We start from the raw sequence: 21,281 nt of genomic DNA, 5'->3' as shown, positions 1-21,281 counted from the left end.
GGCTTGATTGGGTTTTGTGCTCCGGCCGGACTGACCACCGGGCTTGATCGGGCTTAGTGGGTTTCACACTGGGCACCTCTGGCACATGAAGCTCCGCCCCCTCGTTAGATAATCAGCTCATCAATTCATTCATTCAATTGCGCTACAATTACTAGACTACTCCGCAGTGCAGTGGCTCCGTAAACGACCATTTCTTGATCAGTCATTACAACCAGCAGCACTGACTCTTCCAGTAATTCTCAGTTGATTCCTTCCCTCTCAAGACTTTCTTAAAACGTCAGTGTCAACCATGTCAACATCGGTCAACCTGCAGATCTTACGGTCGGTCGATGACACATTGTCTCAGCATGTACATACTTAGTACTCCGTACATACAGTACGTACTGTACATAACTACCCGAACCATACCTACACACCTACACATGCACCGTTCTATTTTTGAAGGCGAATCGGGTGGACTCGTCGCCACACCCTACCCGCAGGGTCCAGTGACTCTCAGGTTTTTTTCCTCTCGGCTCCGTTTCTTCGGTTGACTCCATCGATGAACGTCTTGCTGGGTCAAAATGGTCTCATCGTACCTGGTTACACCTGATAGGTCATACGCTCTCGCTCACCGTTTGCTCAGCCCGATGGGAGGCAAAGTGGTTGCCTGGCTCGATAGACCGAGAGCAACGAGCCTGTTGTCCGTGGGTGGCCTGTGGGTGGAGTGGTAATCTTATCGATAGCGTCTCTCGTTGGGCTGACAGTCAGCTTGAGCATAAGAGGCCTCAAATTAAGCGGTTTTGTTCATTGTCTACCAGTGCCAGTGTGGATCCATCAACTTATACTTCCTCGCAACCCAGTCTCGAAGGCTAGGCCCCGGACCCCGGCCGAACCAATTCGTCTGCTGCAAGTGTGATGGGTCACCTAAGCATCGCATCTGATGGACCCTGATCTTCGACGACAGGCCTGCATGTCGGCGACCGGCCCTGTACTGGGATAAAGCACCCGGCAAACCGACCAACGCGCATCGAGAGTGGTTATCAGCTGTTATCTGGACTTGACCCTATAGCCCCTTCAATTATGATGTCAACTTGACAGTCATCCTTAAATCGACGACCTCCCACCAGTAAACGGTTACTGCCCGACAACCTGTGCGGATTGTCGTCTGGAAACCACAGCAGACTGACTTTTTCTTGGCTTTTACTGCGCCGTTGGTACCCTTCCGCTACTCTGCTCGTCGGGATTTGCTACACCGCTTCGTGTGCATCGCAAACGGAAGCTTTCTTCGGCAGCGTGAATATGCCTTGGGACTGTCTCTTATGGCTTCAGGGCGAACTGTGCACCGCCGCCTCGATCAACACGCCCAATGCGCCATTGTCGAAGGGTAACATGCGTTGCATGAGTACACACTTAAATTGTGTTGTTGAAGAGTCGGTCCATCGCGTCGGCGTCGTCAACTTGGGCGAGTCGACCGATCAGCTAGCGAGACGAGATGCGCGGAAGTATAACATTCGATAGCTATGTGTTGCCGCTGATGAAATCGTGATTACTCCAATCACCCCGGGTAGCCTGCAACCTATCCAGGAACAGGTCTCTAAGTTGTCATGAGCTAATCAGCTAGATTTTGATACGTCCTGGCCGATGACACACATGTAGTCACTCTACGGCGGGAGGCACCCGAAGAGCAGGTTCGACAACCTTCGTCGTTTCACGGAATGGTGCTCAGGAGCAACCCAATAGGATTTGTCGTCGCGATCAAATCTAGAAGCAGCCGGCAAGCGGGGGGAACGCTACAGAGGTACTGGATCATGGTCAAACCGACAGGATCGTCAGGGCTTTGTGTCCCGGCTGACTATACTCGTCGCGAATAGTGACTCTTAGCGATAGCGTGGCCGCCGTAGCCTAGCGCTGAGTTGCAGTAGTCATTTCTGAGTGGCATCTCATGACCCCGCGGTTGAACAGGCTAAAAGAGTTGTCCCAGTCAATGCGATGCGAATCGGGCTCGATGGAAGGCTGGAAGCGCCTGCGCGATCTTCATCCGGGGATCCTTTGCAATCGCGATGCCCCGTGGGGAAAAGGAAGCAGTTATTGGCACTCTTGGCAGGAATGCTTTGATAGGCTGTAGTTCAATGGGCCTAATATCGACCATTTTAAGAGGTATTAATAGTTGCTGACGTGGTGGTTTTTCTGACGCCGCAAACTGCTCGGCAGATGCTATAATCTCGTTTGGAAGTCAGAGTCATGGCGACATCAGCATCGGTTTGTCTACTAAGCAGCCATCTCATTCGCCTGAAGGCATGGATGAACAGCAATAAAAGGGCACCGGTGACGCGACATGGATCATCAGCGTTCAGTCTCAATTGAACTGCAGCGAGACTAGATATTAAATGGGAGGAATGCCCGGATAGGGAGAGGGGGAACGGAAGCCTGGAGTGAAAGAGTGAAACATACATTGGCAGTGCGTGCAGCAGCAGCAGCAGCAGCAGCAGCAGCTCGTAATGTTCCCAGCGCCTCTCCGGCGCTATTTTTAATCCGAGCCACTAAAGCCACTGACGAACGACTGACTAACCTTAGAGGGGCTTAGTTGCTGAGCTTACTAGTAAGTTTTGAGGGGCCACCGGCACCAAAAGAGTCAAAAGACAAAAAAGAAACCACTGTGTTTTGTACTGTTCTGTTCCTATGAGTACATACAGTGAATACAGTATGACTGTCAACTGACTAGTCTAGCTAGTCTAGTCTCTCTCTCTCTCTCCCTCTCCTTCCTGTGGCCCGTCCGTCCCTTCTCGCCATTTCCTCTCTTTTTCTCATCACCGCACTACAACTCTTTCTTCCCCTCCTCTCTCTCTTTCTCTCTCCCTCTCTCTCTTCTCTTCTAGCGGTGTCACTGTCGTTTGTGTCTCCCCCCAAGTCCCTGACTCTCGTTGGCCCTTAGCGAATCTCCTCTCGTTTTTGTTTCGGGCGGAATGAACTCTCGGAAGTACCGATCATCACCACGGTTCCTCCAACAGATTTGACTAGGTAAGCCTGTCTATCCTACCCGGTGGACCCCCCGATTTTCGTCCTCTCATTGACCCATCGTCTCCAGTTTCTCCACATCCTCCCAGTCCCTGGTCGCCTGATAACCGGTGCACATCCCATCTCTCGTTGACGTTGTCCTTGCATCCCATCAGTCGCTCCAGAATATTACCCTCGACTTTCTTAACCTGCTCCATGGCTGCCTACATGTCCAACGCCTAGACTCTGCCAGTCTGCCACGCTTAGATCTCTCAATCCAGCTTGACGATTTAGAGAACTCAACTCGGAGGATTACGTACACCCCCAATTAGTGAGGAGTTGCTCCAATGGCGAGCACTGAGGCCAGTAGGTATTCTCAGCCGCTGCCTTCCCCTCCTCCGGTCTATCTCCGTTCATCCCCGCCCTTTCTCTCGTCGCGTCACGAAATTGCCCGACGTCCCAGCTCGCATCATCAGTTGAAAATGGTTTCCACGCGCGAGCAATCGCCCCCGTCTCGATCGCTAGCGACCGATGGAGAGACACGTGAGCCTGTGCAAGTTCCGAGAGTGCGGATCCATGGCGAGGTAGACCAGCCGGTGCAGAATTTCCACGACGACGAATATGCTTTGTCACTTACGGGCGCTGCCTTTTCCGACTTGGCACTTGCAGAAAAATCCCCGACGCACGGGAAGGATATCGACAATGCACCTCCACGTGAGGGAGAACTATATCGGGCTCCGCGGCCGTTAGTGTACGGCCACACGCCCACGAGCAGTGGCTCGTGGTCCGTGGTCGACCCCAACTCCCGAGAACAACCCGACAGCCTTGCAGCCACCAGCTCCTCCTCCGTCGACCAAGCAGCTCCGAAAGAGAATGAGCATACGTCACCCCGGGAAAGTCTGGATAGCAGCGCAGAGACGCCCGAGGTCTATGAGCCCTTGCACTATCACCACCGTCCCTATGAGGTTCCTTCACAGTCCTCGGCCACTGGATCCGGGGAGAACGTCTCGGGCACGAACGGCTATTTGAGCGCCAGGCCCCGACCTCGGTCGACGTACTCCTTCACGTCCAGCGTCGGCGAAGGACGCCATCGGTCCCCTCACCTATCCCCATACCTTCAGGGCCGGTCATCCTCAAGGGAGTCTGTTGCATCACCCGACGTTCGGCCACTGTCTTTTGTCGATCAGCTCAACAGCCACTACCCGCAACCTGGTCCGGCGCCTGTGCAGTTCGGGAACTCCCAGCTGCAATCAGCAATCGGCAACAATGCTTCGCTGCTGAGCCACAAGCAAACGTTCGACATGTACCTGGCGAATGTCAAGAAAACGGATGATCCGGCCGTCCAGTATGAGTTTGCCCTGTTCATGGTCAACGCCGCGCTGGACATGCCACCGGAAGGGCTTGGAGGCGATGCCTCTGCCGTGTACGGACGTAAGGCTGCAGAGATCACTCGGGGTGGATTGCTGAAAGAAGCGAAGTCGATCCTCCAGCGGCTTTCTGATCGGAGCTACCCATTTGCGCAATACTACATTGCGGACGGATACGCGTCAGGATTGTTCAGCAAGGGCAAGGAGGATTATGACCGAGCATTCCCGCTGTTTGTGGCCGCCAGCAAACACGGACACGTCGAGGCATGCTATCGGGCGGCCCTGTGTTTTGAGTTTGGCTGGGGCACTCGGGTGGAGGCTGCCCGGGCGCAACAGTTCTATCGGCAAGCAGCATCTAAGAACCATCCGGGTGCTATGCTTCGGATGTCCAAGGCATGTCTTGCGGGCGACATGGGTCTCGGCAAACGGTATCGCGAGGGGATTAAGTGGTTGAAGCGTGCGGCCGAGTCCGCGGACGAGCAGTACAATTCCGGTCCGTATGAGCTCGGATTGCTGCATGAAACGGGCTACGGCGATGACGTGTTTCTGGATCCGTCGTACGCCGCGCAACTATTCACCAAGTCGGCGGACCTGGGGCATGTGGAGGCCAGCTATCGCCTGGGAGATGCATACGAGCACGGCAAGTTGGATTGTCCGCGAGACCCGGCTTTGTCGATTCATTTCTACACGGGTGCGGCACAGGGGGGCCATCCTTTGGCCATGATGGCTCTTTGTGCTTGGTATCTGATTGGAGCGGAGCCTGTCCTCGAGAAGGACGAGGAGGAGGCGTACGAATGGGCCAAACGTGCTGCCGAATCCGGTACGTCGATTTGCTTTGGAGTGGTTTGTTCCGATGCTGACCCTTTATGTTTGACAGGCCTGGTGAAAGCTCAATATGCCATTGGGTATTTTACGGAGACGGGCATTGGCTGTCGACGCGACCCGCTGCAGGCCAATGTATGGTACGTTAAGGCGGCCGAGCAAGGCGATGAGCGGGCGAAGAACCGGCTGGCGACTATTCGAGCGGCCGCCGATGGGGTTGCACCAGGGCAAGGGGCTGCGGATGCGGGGAAGGGCAAGAAGTCGAGTGGGAAAACCGGTAAGTAGTTTGGTGGTTTGACGTTTGAACGAAGTGAAACTGATCGGGATATAGAGGGTAAATCGAAGCGCTTCAGCATTTTTTGAGTGTGCGTGCACGAGATGTCTGGCGACTTTTACCGTCCTTCCACTACATGCGTGACCATTTAGCCCAGTTTTTGTTTCTTGATTCTTGGTTACGTTCTTTATACCAGAGGGATTTGGCATTCTACATAGCACAGCAGCACAGCACTTGCACTGACTTTTGGACACACTTGACTACTAATGAGCTTGTATATTTGGGATGAGTTTTGGTGTATGTATGCATAGTCGGGTTCCACATTTGTACCAGCATGAACTTTTGTGTGTTGAGTGCGGCAGTTATTTGTGGGGTTCGAGATATACGGCGAATTGACTCTTCACATGCATCGGCGAGTTGATTCCTTGATGGTGGGTGGTAACATGGAAGTAGCGGGGAGATATTACAGAGCATCTGACCGACTGAGTATATCTGCAGTAGGGAGCTTTATACACGGGGCATCTGACTCCTGAATAGTAGTACGATGATCCGTTCGCTTGGGTAACCATTGCGATCGACAGGTGAACATGTTGTCTGGTGGATAAAAGAGAGCCAGGCGACCGTACTCCGCCTGCGGCACTGATAACATGGTTTTATGGTGAAGTTGAGATAGATGGAGATGAGATCAAACCTCAACCGAATGTGAGCATAATGACGATATGATATATGATGTAGGTACTGCGTACATGTCAGGGGATGGTTAGATAATGCTTCAGCCCCTTGAAACACAACACGCTGCTACTCAGTACTCACCGAGCACAGTACCTACTCATACGTGCAATGTCCAACCGGACACTCCACGATCCTGCAGCACCGTTTCGTCGCTAGTGTGCCCGCCAAGCGCAGAAAGCAGGGAAACTATTGGGCTTTGGACGTGACGATCTCAGTCTGAGTCTCTGATGGAAAATGAAAGTCACGAAGTTTGGGGTCGGTCGGGGGGCGAGGTTGGCTGTCACTCGCGGCGCCCGAGTTGCCCTGCTTTAAGGGAAACTGGAATACGGAGTACTCGAGTAAGACTGGAGGCAGGAAACCTCACTGCCAGTCGCCCCTCTTTCCCGCCCCCTCCCTCCTCCCCTGCCGATCCACACCTTCCCTCCGCAGGGATTCCCGCGCCGATCCCGCCGATTACTGTTTCACGGGATTGCTGCTGCTGCTGCTGTGAGTACGGAGTAGCTAACTTCTGGGTTACCGGCTACTTTCCCAACACCTAAAGCACCACAATTCCCATTTATCCAGTGTGCAATGTGAAGACCATTTCCAAAAATAAATCCAATTCCTCCACAAGGGGGAAAAAAAAAAGTACCCGATCGGAAACTTCCCACACGTCCTAAGTAAAAAGCCAAGGCCATCACTGCACTCCACCTACACCTCAAACAGGAGCAGGAGGGAAGGGATCTACAGACAGACACACCTTCATAAGAACGTTAGGTTTTCCTCCCGGAGGGGCGCGTCATTGTGTTTTATCCCTACCTGGAACCTCACGAGAGCAATCACATTTTCCCGTTCGTGATTCCATTTCCATCCCTCTTTCCACATTCTTCCGGGTTGAGCTTCCCACGTTGTTGTTCCTCTGCTTCATTCCGGCGGGAATTGATTTTTGACGGTTGATTGATAGCAGTGGTATGTGTCAGCACCTTCCAATTGTTTGCACATCCATCCTTTTGGTTGGGGTTCGGTGGTGTCGGAGATTTTGCTTGGATCTGGCCGAAGGTTGGGGGTTTGGTGTAGTGCGTGCTTGCTTGCTAACTCTTGCTGTGGTGCTCTCTTGCAGATTCCATTTCCATACCCATATCTCACCCATCCAAACCGAATTGAACCTTCAGACTTTATCACAGTCCAATAACAAAATGCGTTTCCTCGCCGTCGTCGCCCTCCTCGCCTCGTTGACGGCCGCCCGTCCCGCGGAGAACGGGATGTTCAATATCGAGCTCTCGTGCGTTGGGGTGCGTTTCTTCTCACTCTTCTTCTTTGGCTTGTTGCTGCTTTGCTTTGCTTCGCTTCCTGGTGGGAATGGGGGAGGGGTTGAGGTTGTGCCTCTTTCTATACCCGGGGGTTCGTTTGAGAGATTGGGTTCTGGGTGCTGGATGAGATCTATCCGGATGAGCTTTCTCGGGAGGTCACGACCATCCACCCTAGCCTAGTTCTCTCAAGGAGGCATTCCAGCTCCATTGTGATGCGAATCCCGTCCTCCCCTGCTTGTCCATAATGCTCGTGGGAATTGTATGGAGGATGTGACTGACATGAGCCGCAGCTGAACGACAGAGCGTGCGTTGCTAACGCGACGAGCGGCATGGGATGCTGCGTTCCCTTGTATTGCGGCGCTGACCATGTGAGTTGTCTTTCGGTGGTTTGGCGATTGGGATTGCGGGGCAGAGACTGACGGGGTTGTAGCGGTGCCATCGTCCTTGATTTGGGGGTCGCAGTTCGTGGCTGAGTTTTGGGGGTGGGCTGGTTGCTGGGTTATTAGGTCGTGGGCCATGGATCGTGTGATAGGAGGTTGCAGTTCATGGTGTTTGGGATGATGGATGGACTGATATCTGCTTGCTGCTGGGGCGGTAGTTGTGAAGGTTTGAGACTGTGGACAGGTGGATGGGTAATGGATGGAAGTGGGGGGATTCAACGGCAGACTAATGAGTGGAACTAATCGTGCTTGCGAGGTGAGGTTCGCGGAGCGCTCAATTAAATAGGGGTCTTCGAGTCTCATGCTTACCCATGGGTTGTTCGGTTGTAGTTGTAGGCTTTAGAGAGATTTGATGCCGTGTTTTGAGGTGCTTTGGTAACTTCTCTCCTCTTCATAGAGCAGGGAGACCCTCGTCTGAAGGAGGTTGGGTGATAACTACCTTCGTCCAGGTTGAGGAATAGCTTGTGCTGGGTTGGACTCATCTCCACGGCGTGCGTTAGACAATTATTGACCCCATATGAGTTTGTTCATGTGTAGGTCTGTCAAATCTCGATGTTGAGCTGAAATTCATATCCTGAGTCCTCTTCCTGCATCGTCTGATGAAGAAGCACCAAGTACTACTGATATCATAGGGCTACCGCGCTACTTGCCAGTACGAGGTATAGATAAGGGTAGACCCGATATCCAGCCCGGATCCCCCATATCCATACATACATATACCACAGTATACCTGATAAGCGACCCCCTCCCTCAAGCAAACCCATACCTGAGCTACCATACCCACCCAAAAATACACATCCCCACCAAGAAAGATCTATAACTCAATTCAACCTCGACAAGAAAGAAGCACCTCGACGAATGATATTACGCGATGAATTCCGACCCTAACCTCCAACACCCACGCAAACATACACATAAGAATATTACAACGAAGACAACCATAAGCATGCCCAGCATCTTTAAAACCTTCCCCTGTCCAACCTCAGGACCTGAGTCGTCTAATCCGTCGGAGGCCGGTACGAACCCCCCGTGAACCTACCCACGTCATACGATCAGCTCAACCCTCAACCCTCAACTACACCCCGAAAACAACAGGGAAGGAAATACATACCGACTCCACAACAGCCCAAACAGCCCCTGCGACGAGTCGGCGGTGCTGCGCTTCGCCCACCCGGAGTCGACATTGTAGCGCTTCGTGTCCTGCAGCCCCGCGAAGAGGCCTCGGCCTGCGGTTGCGTGCTGCGCGCCCATTGCTTGTTAGTGTTTCGTTCAGGGTGAGGGTTTGGGTTTGGGTTTGAGTTTGGGTTTGGGGCAAACGAACGTGTTTAGGCCGATCCTTGACCCAGAGATCGGCGCCGAAGTCGTTCTGTAGGCGGGAATTGGATGTGCTGGTTGTGTTGGTCATTTTGAGTTGGTTGGTTGTTTGTGTGCTTCTTTGGGAAGGGTGTGGGATGGAGTGGTTGATTGGCTGAAGAAGGTATCGTATGGGTAGAATGTAGTGGTTGGTGATTCTTGATTGGATGTAGAGTATGCTTGGGATGTTGATTTAGATTCAAATCCCGATTGCTTTGCTTGATGCTGAGGGTGAGGGGACTCGGGATCTGGTGAGATGGTTATATACTACTGTCTCGGGTTGGGTCTACTGTTCTACTCTACCTACTCTGGAGTATACTTTGGATATCGTCTCATCCGGGGGAAAGCGACAGCGCAACCCGGGTGGTGCGGTTCCCGTGCGATTGGGCTCGAGATACGAGTGTAGGATGAGGGTGGTTCGATATTCGGGCCATGTTGTCGAGGTGAGCGGTTGGAAGGAGCTGCTCGGGGGTTCTGTTCCGGGTGAGGTCACCTTATGGATGCGGCCAGGTTGAACCGGTAACGAACCGGTTGGGGTTGGTGAGGTCGTCCGGGGTAGGAGCTGCTCTGGTCTGGTATCACGAGGCTGAGAATGCGTGGGTGCATGGATGTACCTCGTGGGCTGTCGGGTTGACATGGGTGGATTGCACCAATGGGGTGCGTGGGATTGGTGAGATTAGTTTGGTTTGCTGGGAGCCCGGGAAAAAGCCTACTCGTGGCGGTGGCTGGATTGGCCATGCGGTGTGCATGGGTACCGTATGCTCAGTCCATGTGGTTGTTGTGGTTGTGGTTGTGGTTGTGGTTGTGGTCGATGTGGGTATGGCATGATCGGGATGGTACGGTCTGGCTGGCGTCGTACGATGGGGTCCCGGAGGTTTGGGTCGGTGGTTTTCTGTGCTTCCTAGGTGACTTGGGGGTTAGGGAAGTATATATTGTCAAGGGTTGGAGTTTTTCCCTCTCCACTGAGGACTCCGTAGACCGGAAGTGGTTGTGTTGAGGTGGTGGTTGTGATGGCGATGGCGGCTGTGGTGGTGTTGAGTCGGGCTATGATCGTTGCTGGCGATCAGGTCACTGGCCAACCACTGGGCGGGAATTATAATGTCTACTCCAGCAGATCTACAGTTTGGCGACCTAACGTTAACTACCCATATCTGAGTAGCTTTACTATATAAGGTACAGTACAGTATGACTGCGACTGCGACCTCACCCTTGTCTTGACTCCGTGCCCTCATACAGTTCATGCCTCAGGCATCTGCATCCGCATCCGCCTTCGCATCCGCCAGCCGGTGAGAACCTTCCAGAATCCAATCCCCGTCAGCACTAGGGAGCACTCTGCGCCCCAATCTGCTGCGCCCCAACCGATAATGCTCTGAATAGCACTGGCGGTGCACATGACAGTCACGCCCCCAGGATCCCATTTGCATCCTTTATAACCCGCTTCCCACTGAATCAGGGGTAACCCACGTAGACTTGGCTGCCACCGTGTCTCACACCCAACCCGAACTATTGATTTCGCGTATTGGCGAATCTGTTCAACTTCGCTTTTTTGCCAGCAACAGACTCAAGCCAAGCTCAATCAGGGGCACCCCGGTCCGCAGTGGAGGACCAGCACTGACTCGGTCCAGACCGGGCTGGCCGGGTGATGATCAAAAGAAGGAAATGAGCAGTGATCGTCGACATCCTCGAGAAAAGAGGAAAAAAAGGTGGTGAAAAATTCAAGAGCATGCCGAGGGTTCTTGTACCTCGAACTGCTGGTATACTACGTATGTGCTAGGTGGCAATCCCTGAGGCTGAGGCGGAGGCTGAGCTGAGGGACCGATCAGATGCAATTCCATTCTCCGGATCGTCTGGGGTAGACTAAAGCAAGCCCCTTCCCCTAAAACCCTAGAAACGAAGGGCACGAGGAGGCGACTCTGACACAGCACACTCCCTCTTTCGCCGCCGTGGCTTCGGTTATTCGGCTGCTGCTGGGTAACCTCCAGCTGTCACCGTTGCGATGGGCTGCAGTCTACTCCACCCGAGCGAAATCGACATGGTCCTCGAAGCCGAGGGAGGGCCAGAAGGTGGTGATGGGGATCGGCATTGTGTTTAAGTTGCCCTGCACGCTAGATTCACCTGCCGGAGCACCGATCACCATGAGTGTTGACTCTATTGACAATTATTGGCTGTGTGTTGGAGCAAAGTTATACCTCAGAGTAAAATTCTCAGGGGCGAGCGGCTTGGACTCCAGGATTTCGACTTAACTCCAGATGATATATCCTTTCCGTATACCAAGTCTCTGGGCAACGCCATGAATGTAGCGGAGCGGAAGGGATACTATCTATTACTACGGGTGTTGAAGATGCTGTGTTGCTTTGCTGTGTTGTGTGTTGCTAATTCCAGGCACCTGGCATAGTGTCTTTGCCTCTTTTCTGGGCCAGCGGTTTCATCTAGTCTTGGAGGCCCAAGTGAAAACCTCCTGAAATCTCACGGCCCCCTCTTAGGCTGACTGTCCGTCGCATTCATTGGCCTGTTGGGTGGAGGGCCGGAAATTAAGCAGTTGATGCATCCAATGGCTGGCTCCAGGGCTGAGGGAAAGAGCCCCGCCAAGTCGCCCGATCGGGGAAAGCGTCAACAGCAAAAGTTTCCTGTTCCTTGCAGCCCGCAAAAGCACACCAACTCATTATTCATGGTTGAGATGTGATCCATCACTAGTACTATAGCACTGATAGGAGACTTGAAGGTTGACTTGAAGGTTGAATCAGATACTATCAGGGCAGCTAAGTTGATTCTCTCATTCTCTCAACTCTATTCTTCGATAGCATCAGTGATCTTCCTGGAGTTGTTCAGAGAAAATGGGTGTTGGTGTAGTTCGGTTTAGAGTTTTCTTACTGTTCCACTTGAGCAGTCAACTACTGTACGAACCTACACTGCACCTATGTATACCAGTACCTTCTTGATAGATAGACTGTTTGCTCCAACCTTCAAGCACTGCAGCTACTAGGTAAATCGTATAGCAGTCCCAAACAGTCCTGCACCATCCACCATGCATACACAGGAGGTTGGCCGAGATAGTCCCATAATAACCAACTTTGCAACCCTTCTAGATCCCTAATTGTGTACTCCGGAGTACAGGACCTATTTATGCTTGCCCCCACATCTTATTCCTCCCCCCCCCCCCCCCTCCATCCGAGTCCATCGTGAAACCCGCCACCAATCGTGGTCCGGCAGTGCCTGGCAGCCCTGAAAGAAGTTACACACACCGCCCCCCTTTTGTGAATTATGGTGGATTTTGGTGAATTGGTGTTGCTCACTTGCTATCCTCTTTCCTCTTTCTGTCATTTCAGTTCTTGTCCACAATTGGGGCCGTTTTGGCCCAGAACCTGCATCGGTTAGTGCCAATCACCAGCCATCCCGTCTCCAGGGGCGCCACCATCGATTTTGCTTTCTTTTCTACCGCCCCATCGGCCGTTCATCTTCTTACTTCTTCCCTCCTTCCCCCCTCTTCTTTCCCTTCTTCTTCCTTCTCCTCCTCTCACCTGTTCTCTCCTTCATCCCTCGAGCGTGTCTCGAATTGTTTTCCTTTCCAAGGGTCGGACCTGACAATATACTAGAGGCCAACGTGCTTCCAGTTCTCTCCTTCCCTGCCCACATTCATTGACCACCGCTTCACTCTTTCAGCGGGCCCTCATTGCGATTACCGGATTCGGAACATCACCAAAATCACCCCCCAACCAATTCATCCTCAGCCCTCTTTGCCAACCTCGCAAAATGAAGGGTGCTTTCCTTGCTACCGCGGCCGCCGCCCTCGTCGGTACGGCTCTGGCTGACGGCGCTCACCGTCGCCATGCCCACGAGCCCTTCCACCAGCGCCGTGCCGTGCAGGCCGGTGCTTCCTCCGCCTCCGAGGAGACCTGCGGCTGCACCACCGAGGTCGTCACCGTCTGGGGAACTCCTACCCGTGAGTTTCTGCCTCTTGCTCTGGTGAAGTGAGTCATCTAACCTCTTCCAGTCGTGCCCGTCTCTACTGCCACCGAGACCGTCGTCTCCGAGGTCGTCACCACCCTCCACTCCACCAGCTACACCACTGTGACTGTCGTTGCTACTCCTGGTGAGTCGGCAGCTACCGTCCCCGCTGGAGGCTCCCCCGGTGAGGCTTCTACCACCACCCCCGAGGGTGTTGAGGCCACTGGCGTGACTGGCGCTACCGGTGCTACCGGCGTTCCTGCCGTTGAGACCACCTCGGCCCCTGCTCCTGTCGTTGAGACTACCTCGGCCCCTGCTGCTGTCGTTGAGACCACCTCGACTCCCGCCGCTGCCGTTCCCACCTCCAGCGCCGTGGTGCTGCCCACCCCTGATGTCACCACCTTCGCCTCGACTGGTGTCTACACCATCCCTGCGTCCACTGTGACTGTCAGCGAAACCACCCAGGTTGTCACTCCTGCCGTCACCACGCTGCCTAGCGGTACTCACACCATCGGTGGTGTGACCACCGTTGTCGAGACCTCGACCACCATCGTCTGCCCCTATGCCACCGTGAAGCCCTCGGGCACCACCGTCACCAGCGTCATTGAACACACCACCTACTACTGCCCCGCCGCTGGTACCTACACCATCGCCCCCACCACCACCTATGTCCCCTCCAGCGCTGTCGTGACCTACCCCGCCGTGTCCACCGTCACCCCGGGCGTCTACTCCCACACTGCCGAGGTTGTCACCGTCACCGTCACTGACTACACCTACACTTGCCCCTTCAGCGGCTCCACCAGCTCTGCTGCTGTTGCCGTGACCACCCCCTCCGCTGCCGCTGCTACCACCACCGTCGTCCCGGCCACCACTGCCGTCCCCGCTACCTCCAGCGTCAAGGCTAGCACTGTCTCCAGCGCTGCTGCCAGCTCTTCCAGCGCCGCTGCCACTGGTGTCAGCGCTACCGGCCTGATGGGTATGACCTACACCCCTTACACCAACGACAACGGCTGCAAGTCCACTGCCACCATGACTTCGGACATCAAGACCATCGCCGGCAAGGGCTTCACCCACATCCGTCTCTACTCCACGGACTGCAACACCCTCGAGGTCATTGGCGAGCTCGCTGAGGAGCTCGGCCTCAAGCTGATCCTCGGTATCTACATCTCCAGCACCGGTACCTCGGGTGCTGAGAGCCAGGTCACCGCCATCACCGAGTGGGGCAAGTGGGAACTGGTCAGCCTGATCGTGGCCGGTAACGAGGCTGTCTCCTCCGGATACACCGATGCCAGCTCGCTTGCCAGCTTCATCACCTCCTGCAAGAGCACCTTCGCCGCCGCCGGCTACACTGGCCAGATCACCACCACCGAGCCCGTCGACATCTGGCAGGAGTACGGCGCCAGCTACCTGTGCGACGCCGTGGACATCCTTGGTGCCAACATCCACCCCTTCTTCAACGCCCAGACCACCGCCGAGGAGGCTGGTACCTTTGCCAGTTCCGAGTTCGCTCTCCTGAAGACCATCTGCTCTGGCTTGAGCATCATCAACCTGGAGACCGGCTGGCCGAGCCAGGGTAACGCCAACGGTGCGGCCGTCCCCGGTGCCTCCGAGCAGGCTACTGCCATCAAGGCCATCCGTGAGGCCGTCGGTGGCGACTCCGTCTTCTTCTCGTACGCCAACGACCTGTGGAAGAGCCCCGGCGAGTACGACGTCGAGCAGTACTGGGGTTGCATTGACCAGTTCTAAGCATCTGGAGCTGGATCTGTACAGTTAAAGGCCATGTGTTGATTTGATTTGGCTTGGAGTTTATTTTCTTTTTCTCGTGGGTCCATCGTTGCGGGTGCATGACATACGATCGGACTGTCAACCTTTTTTTCCTTCTTCGTACACTTGGACCAATTTGTAGTAGATATCATTTTCTTTCTGACTGACTTCTGATCAATGTGTCTACTCACCGGGTGCATCCGCCTTCCTTCCACTTCAGAGTTGTATATGCTAATTTCATTACGGATTCACGATGAAGTATGTCGGACAACGTTTGTAGAGATTTGGTGTAGTGGTAGACATGGTGACGTGAAGTAATCCGACGATTGGGCCCTTGGTAGCTTGGACAGGGCTCGCTTTTGTGGGGTTGTGTGGTGTGGTCATTGTGCAGTAGGATGACATTTTGCATGGATAGGTTTCACCGAGACTCCACGATGAATCTCTGGGTTGAGGTATGCAAGGGACTCGATGAATGATCAATGATCATCAATGCTTGTGAGGGAAATTGTGCATCCAAGCTGATGTTGCGGTCAAAGACAGCCTGCTGACTAACGCGGAATCCTGCCCAGCACGACAGCAGGAGTCAGGACAAAAGTACGTATGTACAGCAACTGAGAGTACATGTTGGGTTGAAGGGACAGTCACCACTAGTCGTTAGGCGAATTCGGAAAAAGGAAACAACCAAACAGAAGAAAGAAAGGAATCCTTCCATGAATAATGTTCAATAAAGGAGTATCATCTGCAGTTGATGAGATTTAGCCGACGATCCTTCGTTCCTACTGTGAAAGTAGTGTGAAAGTAGTGTGAAAGTGGCAGAGAAACCAAACCCCCACCCTCCACCATGTGACAGGCCCGATGCACGTTCTCTTTCCATCCATGATCAGTTCCCCTCATTCAGTATTAGTTATTCAATCCACTTCACTTCACTTAACTTACCTCTTACCAAGTTGGTCTTCCTGCACCCTCCACTTCCTCTTCCCTTTTTCTTTCATTACATTTGCCCACTCTGCAAATGGAATAACATTCGAAGTTTCCCTGTTCCCCTCCGATCCTTTCCTTTGCTTTTTCTTGCTTTTTCTTGCACCTCTGGGCTGCCCGTCTCGCTTGAAGTCTTCCCTCCCCCCCCCCCCGGTCGCTCGCCTGTAGCCGGGGTTGTGTGTCGCCATCCAATCCATCCTTCAACCCACCGCGTGTGCTGGAAGTGGCGTATCACCTGTCAACAATTTAAACTGCAGCGTTGCCTCTCCTGATCGGGCCTGTTTGCTGTTTCTTGCGCCTGTCAACTTGACTCAGCACTGCTCTCGACGCATATCTACTCATTTCTATTAGATCTAAGCAAACAGGCGCGTCTGTCTCCGTTCGCCTAACCGCTCTCCGGCTCCGACTCGCATTGCCCTCACTGATCGTGACCGTGTCCGTCCCCTCCGTGTGGGGGAGGAGGGAGTTGTGCTGCGGGGTGTACAACCCAACCCGGCTGCAGAGCCAAGATCCCTCCCCGGAGGTGATTGCGATCGCAAAATAATAATAAAAAAGAAAAGAACAAAAACAAAAAAAAAAAGAGACAACGTGGACGACATCCTCCGACCTGGTCCGGTTGTATCACCCGCCCCAGTGCCCCAGTGCCAATCAGCACTTGCTGTGCCGTTTCGGCTGCTTATCAGCCAGTTCGCTCGCCACCAGTTGGTCCAGTTGGTCCAGTTGGTCGCCCGAAAAAGTGAGCGGTCGCCAGTCCCGTCGCCAACCGAATTGCTCCGCGCTGCATCTGACGACCGGAATGCCTGGTCAGGTTGGGCCCGACTCTCCTTCTGCTCCTCCTCCTACTCCTCCTTCGGCCTCGTCCAGCTCGTCCGTCCGTGCAGCTGGTTCCTACTCTGACACTTCACCACGCAATGTCTCCCGATTCTCGTCACAATATCTTAGCTTGTCACCACCCGTTGCCCGTGAGGACATGATGCCGCCGCCACCGGGTGAGGGTCATCCGCCGGGCGCATCCGCAGACGTGCCCGATCCAGCACTGTCCACAGCCGTCGCCGCCCCCGAGCTTGGTCTCGACATGAGCGATCCCCGGTTGTCGGCCTTTATGGCCGTTCCGCAATATCCCAATGCCCCGAGCGACGCTGCCCCTGTCGCGGTGACGGAGATCGTCAACGCTGTGATGGAGCCGCCAGAATTCGCCCACTACGGTCACGGTCATCTAGCCGACCAAGCGACTCCCCGCCTCACCTCGTCCTCTCCCCCGGGAGAGTGGTATGTCTCCGACTCGGAGATGACCGATGCGCTTTCGGACGTTGGTGGCGTACCGCTGGGGCCATACATGGGCGATTATGACGATACCCCCGGCGCAGAGTATGCCCATGATATAGCCTCGACAATCTCCGATATCACCGATGACGATGAAACGACCGACCTGATCATGGATTACGAACCTTCGATCGCGGCGGAACGACTCCCCGCCCTGTCTGGGCTGGATGATGACCCCGATGACACCTACAAATTCTACATGGACGACGGCGATGAGGAATCCGATTTCGAGGATGCTGAGGCGCGGGTCCGTCGCAGCACGGCCGCTTTATCGGAAGTGGACTTTGATGGATTCTATCAAGGATTGGACGCCGGATACGCGCCGCAATTTTCAGATATTGTTCCCGGCGCTGCTCACGACGACTTCAATGCTTCATTCTCTGAGGGTGATGACTCGAGCGGTGTCGAAGCGCCGAATGAGCAGCATGTCGCGGACCCGCTCACTGGGATGGGTAAGTGTCTCCTTGTCCTGTGTCCTATGTATGGATTCTAAACAGCCCTCACAGTGAAAGAACGGAACTTGACCATCGACCAATTCATCGGACAATGGCTCTGTCAGTCTTACACCGCTTCGATCACTGGATTTACAATGGGCCCTGCCCCTCTGTCCCGCAGTGCGGTCGCTAATCTGCTTTCGTGGATGCCGCCGGCCAAAATCGTCCGGCCGGCTGGGTATCGATGGGACTTCTTTGATATCCAGCAGATCCCCTGGAAGGAAGCACTGCAGGTGAAACGATCCTATGCACGGAGCTTGCGAGACCAGTCATATACGTCCTATCATAACCTGGAGTATTCGCGCCAACGGCCGGGCGCGCGACTAGCACGGGACGAAACCTATTTTCGCGAAAAGGCCATGTACACGGAACACAAAGCCAGCATCGAACATTTTCAGCTGCGGAACCTGATGTCCGCGGCGGCGTATAACACGGTGCACTTTGCGCACGAATGCAAGGTCTACTCCTGGGTTCCCGCGTACGATGATTTGCGGTGTATGATCGATCTATCGAAACCGACCGTGGAGTCCGGCCTACAGGGGTCGATGAAGATCTCAACGATGCGGTCGGCGCATGACATTACTATTGCGGGCGGTTTCGCCGGGGAATACGCTTTACGAGCCATGGGCACGGATGGGCCCGGGATCGCGGGGTATGTTACCCAAGATCCGAACGGCATCACGAATCACGTCGACATCGTTCCGAGTCGCAGCAGCGGGTCGCCGCTGGGGGTGTTTGCGTCCAACGACCGGCATCTCCGGGTTCTGGACTGCGAGACCAACACGTTTGTCGCGGACTACGAGCTCTCGCGCGCCATCAACTGCACGGCGACGGCGCCGGACGGGCGTCTACGGGCGGTGATCGGCGACTCGCCGGATGCGTGGGTGGTGGAGGCGGACAGTGGGCGCCCGGTGCACCCACTGCGGGGCCACCGCGACTTTGGGTTTGCGTGCGCGTGGTCGCCGGACATGCGGCATATCGCGACGAGCAACCAGGACAAGACGGCGATCATCTGGGACGTGCGGATGTGGCGCATGCTGCAGAAGATCGAGTCCGACGTGGCGGGATACCGGTCGGTGCGATTCTCGCCGGTTGGGGGCGGGTCGCGGACGTTGCTGCTGTGTGAGCCGGCAGACCGGATCACGATTGTCAACGCGCAGACGTACCAGAGCCGGCAGGTGCACGACTTCTTCGGGGAGATTGGCGGGGCGGACTATTCGCCGGACGGCAGTACGATCTGGGTGGCCAACACGGACGAGCATTTCGGGGGGTTCATGCAGTACGAACGACGCCAATGGGGGCAACGGTATGGGCCGCAGGGGCTGCCGAATGAATGGGTGCGGGACGGGGAGCTGGACGAGGACGAGCGCCGTGTTCTGAGTGAGCGCGAGCGGCAGCAGCGGGTGCTGTGGAATCTGACGGACGAGGAGCATGAGGCGTTGATCTTGTGAGTGTGAATAGTGGTGGTGGTTTATGATTTACGTGATTGCATTGTTTAGCGGAGATACCATTGAATGTGTATACAGATTCGGGTACTGGAGTACTCACACCAGCATATTTGTATTTGTATAGTAGCTTGCATGAATTGCATGAATTGCATCATGGTGCATGAGACGAGCACAAGACGAGCACAAGATGGCATGGCACACGTACGTAGGGAGGGAGTCCATTGGGCCGAATACGAGTGGTGGCTGTCCGAGTGGCGTGGCTGAGGCAGGAAGTGGTGGATCCGAGACTTAGTACTTACTCGTACTAGCGATCGACCCCGCCGATCTACACCGCTTCAGCCACAAGTGGTGGTGACTGACTGTGACTGCCCCTCATTACGTACGTAAATAAACCAGCTGATCGACCACCACCCTTCGTCCTTCCTTCTTCTTCTCCTTTTCTTCCACCTCTTTTTATTTTCTGCTACTCATCTGTATCTGCTGACATCCACATCCACAATTACCTTCATATCCCAACACAGTTACAGTCACAGCCAGTTACAGTCAAAGACTGACTCGATCCTCACCATGTCCTTCTCCAACTTCATCTCCTCGGCCATCGAGCAGGCCGCCAGCAACTACGCTGGTGGGAACAGCGGCAGCAACAACAACAACAACAACAACAGCGGGAACGCACACCACGGTCAGGGTCAGGGCGGTTCCTATGGTGGTGAGCAGCAGGGTGGATATGGGTATGGGGGCGAGCAGAGCTATGGCTCCCAGGGCGGTTCCTACGGTGGTAGCCAGGGTGGTTACGGCGGTCCCCAGGGCGGATACGGCGGCGAGCAGGGCGGCTACCAGCACCAGCAGCACCAGCAGGGCGGGTACAGCGAGGGCGGTTCCTACGGCGGGGGAGGTCCCCAGGGCGGTTCCTACGGCGGCAGCAACGAATACGGCCACAACCCCCCCTCCCACAACCCCAGCTACGGCAACGCTCCCTCCTACGGCGGCGGCGGCAGACCCAGCTACGACGACATCTCCTCGGCAACCAGCCATGCCGAATCGCACAGCGCGGGCACCGGCTCCTCGGACCTCTTCCAGAAGGCGCTGGGCTACATCACCAACCGCCATTCCTCCCAGGAGGAGGACGACGACATCGACGAGTCCCAGATGGTGCAGTCGCATCAGGCCGTGTACAATTCCAACGAGGGCCAGCAGCATGATTCCAAGACCCTGGGCGCTGGCGCCGCCATGCAGGCGCTGAAGATGTTCACCTCTGGTTCTTCGGGTGCAAGTGGCTCCGGCGGGAAGAATGAGTTCATTGGGCTGGCCATGGCGCAGGCGAGTAAGCTGTGGGAGGAGAAGAGTTCCAGTGGCATGGCTGTATGTATCCCCTTTTGGTTTTCTTTTGGTTTGGGGGACGGGGTTGTGCTAGACGCAGGCTAATTTGTGTTTTGTGTTGGGGGCACAGTCCGGCGACAAGCAATCTGCCATCAACCAGGCCGCTGAGATGGCGCTGAAGATGTACATGAAGAGTCAGGGCAGTGGGTCGAGTGGTACCGGCGGGCCGGCCGGGTTGTTGAGTTTGGCCAGTAAGTTCTTGTAAGGTTGCGTGCCTTTTGCGGGCGGTGCGGTTGGGTTGGGTTGGGTTGGGTTGAGCATCGCCAGATGGATGTAGCATCATCGCTCGCGACGCAGATTCAGATCAGAGGGCCGGGTCGGGAGACTTGCTTGTGTATGTTCTTAGGATGAGAATCTGGATTTGTAGTTATTGCATGTATGCATGTATTGTGTTGAGATCTGTGGACTTTGCGGGAGTGTAGGTTTGAGGCATTTCGTGGTCTTCGAACTTAATCAGGTCTTGTTGGTTAGGGTTAAGGTGGTTGCTTGGTTGGGTTTGGGGAGTGGACACAGATGTTGGGCATTTTTTGGTGTCCGGGCATTTGGCTGTATGTTGAATGCGTTGAGTGGGTTGATGAAGGTCCGGTTGGTGGTGAGGGCACTATTGGACCGACTACCTACCTGTACGAGGTCTACTCTTCAAGGCGGGACGGGACGTAACCTCAACTTTCTCGAACTGCTCCGCTCCAGTCTCTC

At 54.8% G+C, this 21,281-nt stretch overlaps 6 protein-coding genes across 6 annotated transcripts; 5 read left to right on the top strand and 1 right to left on the bottom strand.

The window, feature by feature from the left end:
* Nucleotides 1-3,323: 3,323 nt before the first annotated feature.
* Nucleotides 3,324-5,450, top strand: chs3 (putative chitin synthase activator (Chs3); the record flags this gene model as incomplete). The annotated part of the gene is made up of 2 exons (XM_040946949.1): nucleotides 3,324-5,163; nucleotides 5,221-5,450. 2 exons carry the CDS (start codon nucleotides 3,324-3,326, stop codon nucleotides 5,448-5,450), a joined length of 2,070 nt encoding a protein of 689 aa, XP_040800376.1.
* Nucleotides 5,451-7,346: 1,896 nt separating this feature from the next.
* BO72DRAFT_497142 (uncharacterized protein) lies at nucleotides 7,347-7,908 on the top strand (the record flags this gene model as incomplete). Its single annotated transcript, XM_040948679.1, has 3 exons — nucleotides 7,347-7,442; nucleotides 7,751-7,828; nucleotides 7,891-7,908. 3 exons carry the CDS (start codon nucleotides 7,347-7,349, stop codon nucleotides 7,906-7,908), a joined length of 192 nt encoding a protein of 63 aa, XP_040800375.1.
* A 990-nt stretch (nucleotides 7,909-8,898) lies between these two features.
* Nucleotides 8,899-9,305, bottom strand: BO72DRAFT_469275 (uncharacterized protein; the record flags this gene model as incomplete). Its single annotated transcript, XM_040946948.1, has 3 exons — nucleotides 8,899-8,935; nucleotides 9,012-9,139; nucleotides 9,222-9,305. The coding sequence occupies 3 exons, from the start codon at nucleotides 9,303-9,305 to the stop codon at nucleotides 8,899-8,901; spliced, it is 249 nt and encodes an 82-aa protein (XP_040800374.1).
* A 3,484-nt stretch (nucleotides 9,306-12,789) lies between these two features.
* Nucleotides 12,790-15,381, top strand: btgE (putative cell wall glucanase (Scw11)). The gene is made up of 2 exons (XM_040939108.1): nucleotides 12,790-13,193; nucleotides 13,245-15,381. The coding sequence occupies exons 1-2, from the start codon at nucleotides 13,004-13,006 to the stop codon at nucleotides 14,942-14,944; spliced, it is 1,890 nt and encodes a 629-aa protein (XP_040800373.1). The 5' UTR covers nucleotides 12,790-13,003; the 3' UTR covers nucleotides 14,945-15,381.
* Nucleotides 15,382-17,015: 1,634 nt separating this feature from the next.
* BO72DRAFT_379905 (WD40 repeat domain-containing protein) lies at nucleotides 17,016-19,208 on the top strand (the record flags this gene model as incomplete). The annotated part of the gene is made up of 2 exons (XM_040941362.1): nucleotides 17,016-17,715; nucleotides 17,770-19,208. 2 exons carry the CDS (start codon nucleotides 17,016-17,018, stop codon nucleotides 19,206-19,208), a joined length of 2,139 nt encoding a protein of 712 aa, XP_040800372.1.
* A 272-nt stretch (nucleotides 19,209-19,480) lies between these two features.
* Nucleotides 19,481-21,199, top strand: BO72DRAFT_132199 (uncharacterized protein). The gene is made up of 3 exons (XM_040939107.1): nucleotides 19,481-19,584; nucleotides 19,727-20,567; nucleotides 20,656-21,199. The coding sequence occupies exons 2-3, from the start codon at nucleotides 19,773-19,775 to the stop codon at nucleotides 20,788-20,790; spliced, it is 930 nt and encodes a 309-aa protein (XP_040800371.1). The 5' UTR covers nucleotides 19,481-19,584; nucleotides 19,727-19,772; the 3' UTR covers nucleotides 20,791-21,199.
* The last annotated feature ends 82 nt before the right edge of the window (nucleotides 21,200-21,281 follow it).

Source organism: Aspergillus fijiensis (assembly GCF_003184825.1).
Source record: "Aspergillus fijiensis CBS 313.89 unplaced genomic scaffold BO72scaffold_29, whole genome shotgun sequence".
In the NCBI taxonomy this organism is placed as follows: Eukaryota; Fungi; Ascomycota; class Eurotiomycetes; order Eurotiales; family Aspergillaceae; genus Aspergillus; species Aspergillus fijiensis.
Note: the sequence above shows the minus strand (reverse complement) of the source record. Positions and strands in the feature narration are given on the sequence as shown.

What these genes read in the sequence shown, in the direction of transcription:
- btgE (XM_040939108.1), top strand. Translation starts at nt 13,004, where the DNA reads ATGAAGGGTGCTTTCCTTGCTACCGCGGCCGCCGCCCTCGTCGGTACG. An exon ending in CGTCTGGGGAACTCCTACCC is followed by an intron (nt 13,194 to 13,244) that starts GTGAGTTTCTGC and finishes AACCTCTTCCAG; the next exon opens with TCGTGCCCGTCTCTACTGCC.
- BO72DRAFT_132199 (XM_040939107.1), top strand. Translation starts at nt 19,773, where the DNA reads ATGTCCTTCTCCAACTTCATCTCCTCGGCCATCGAGCAGGCCGCCAGC. An exon ending in AGAGTTCCAGTGGCATGGCT is followed by an intron (nt 20,568 to 20,655) that starts GTATGTATCCCC and finishes TTGGGGGCACAG; the next exon opens with TCCGGCGACAAGCAATCTGC.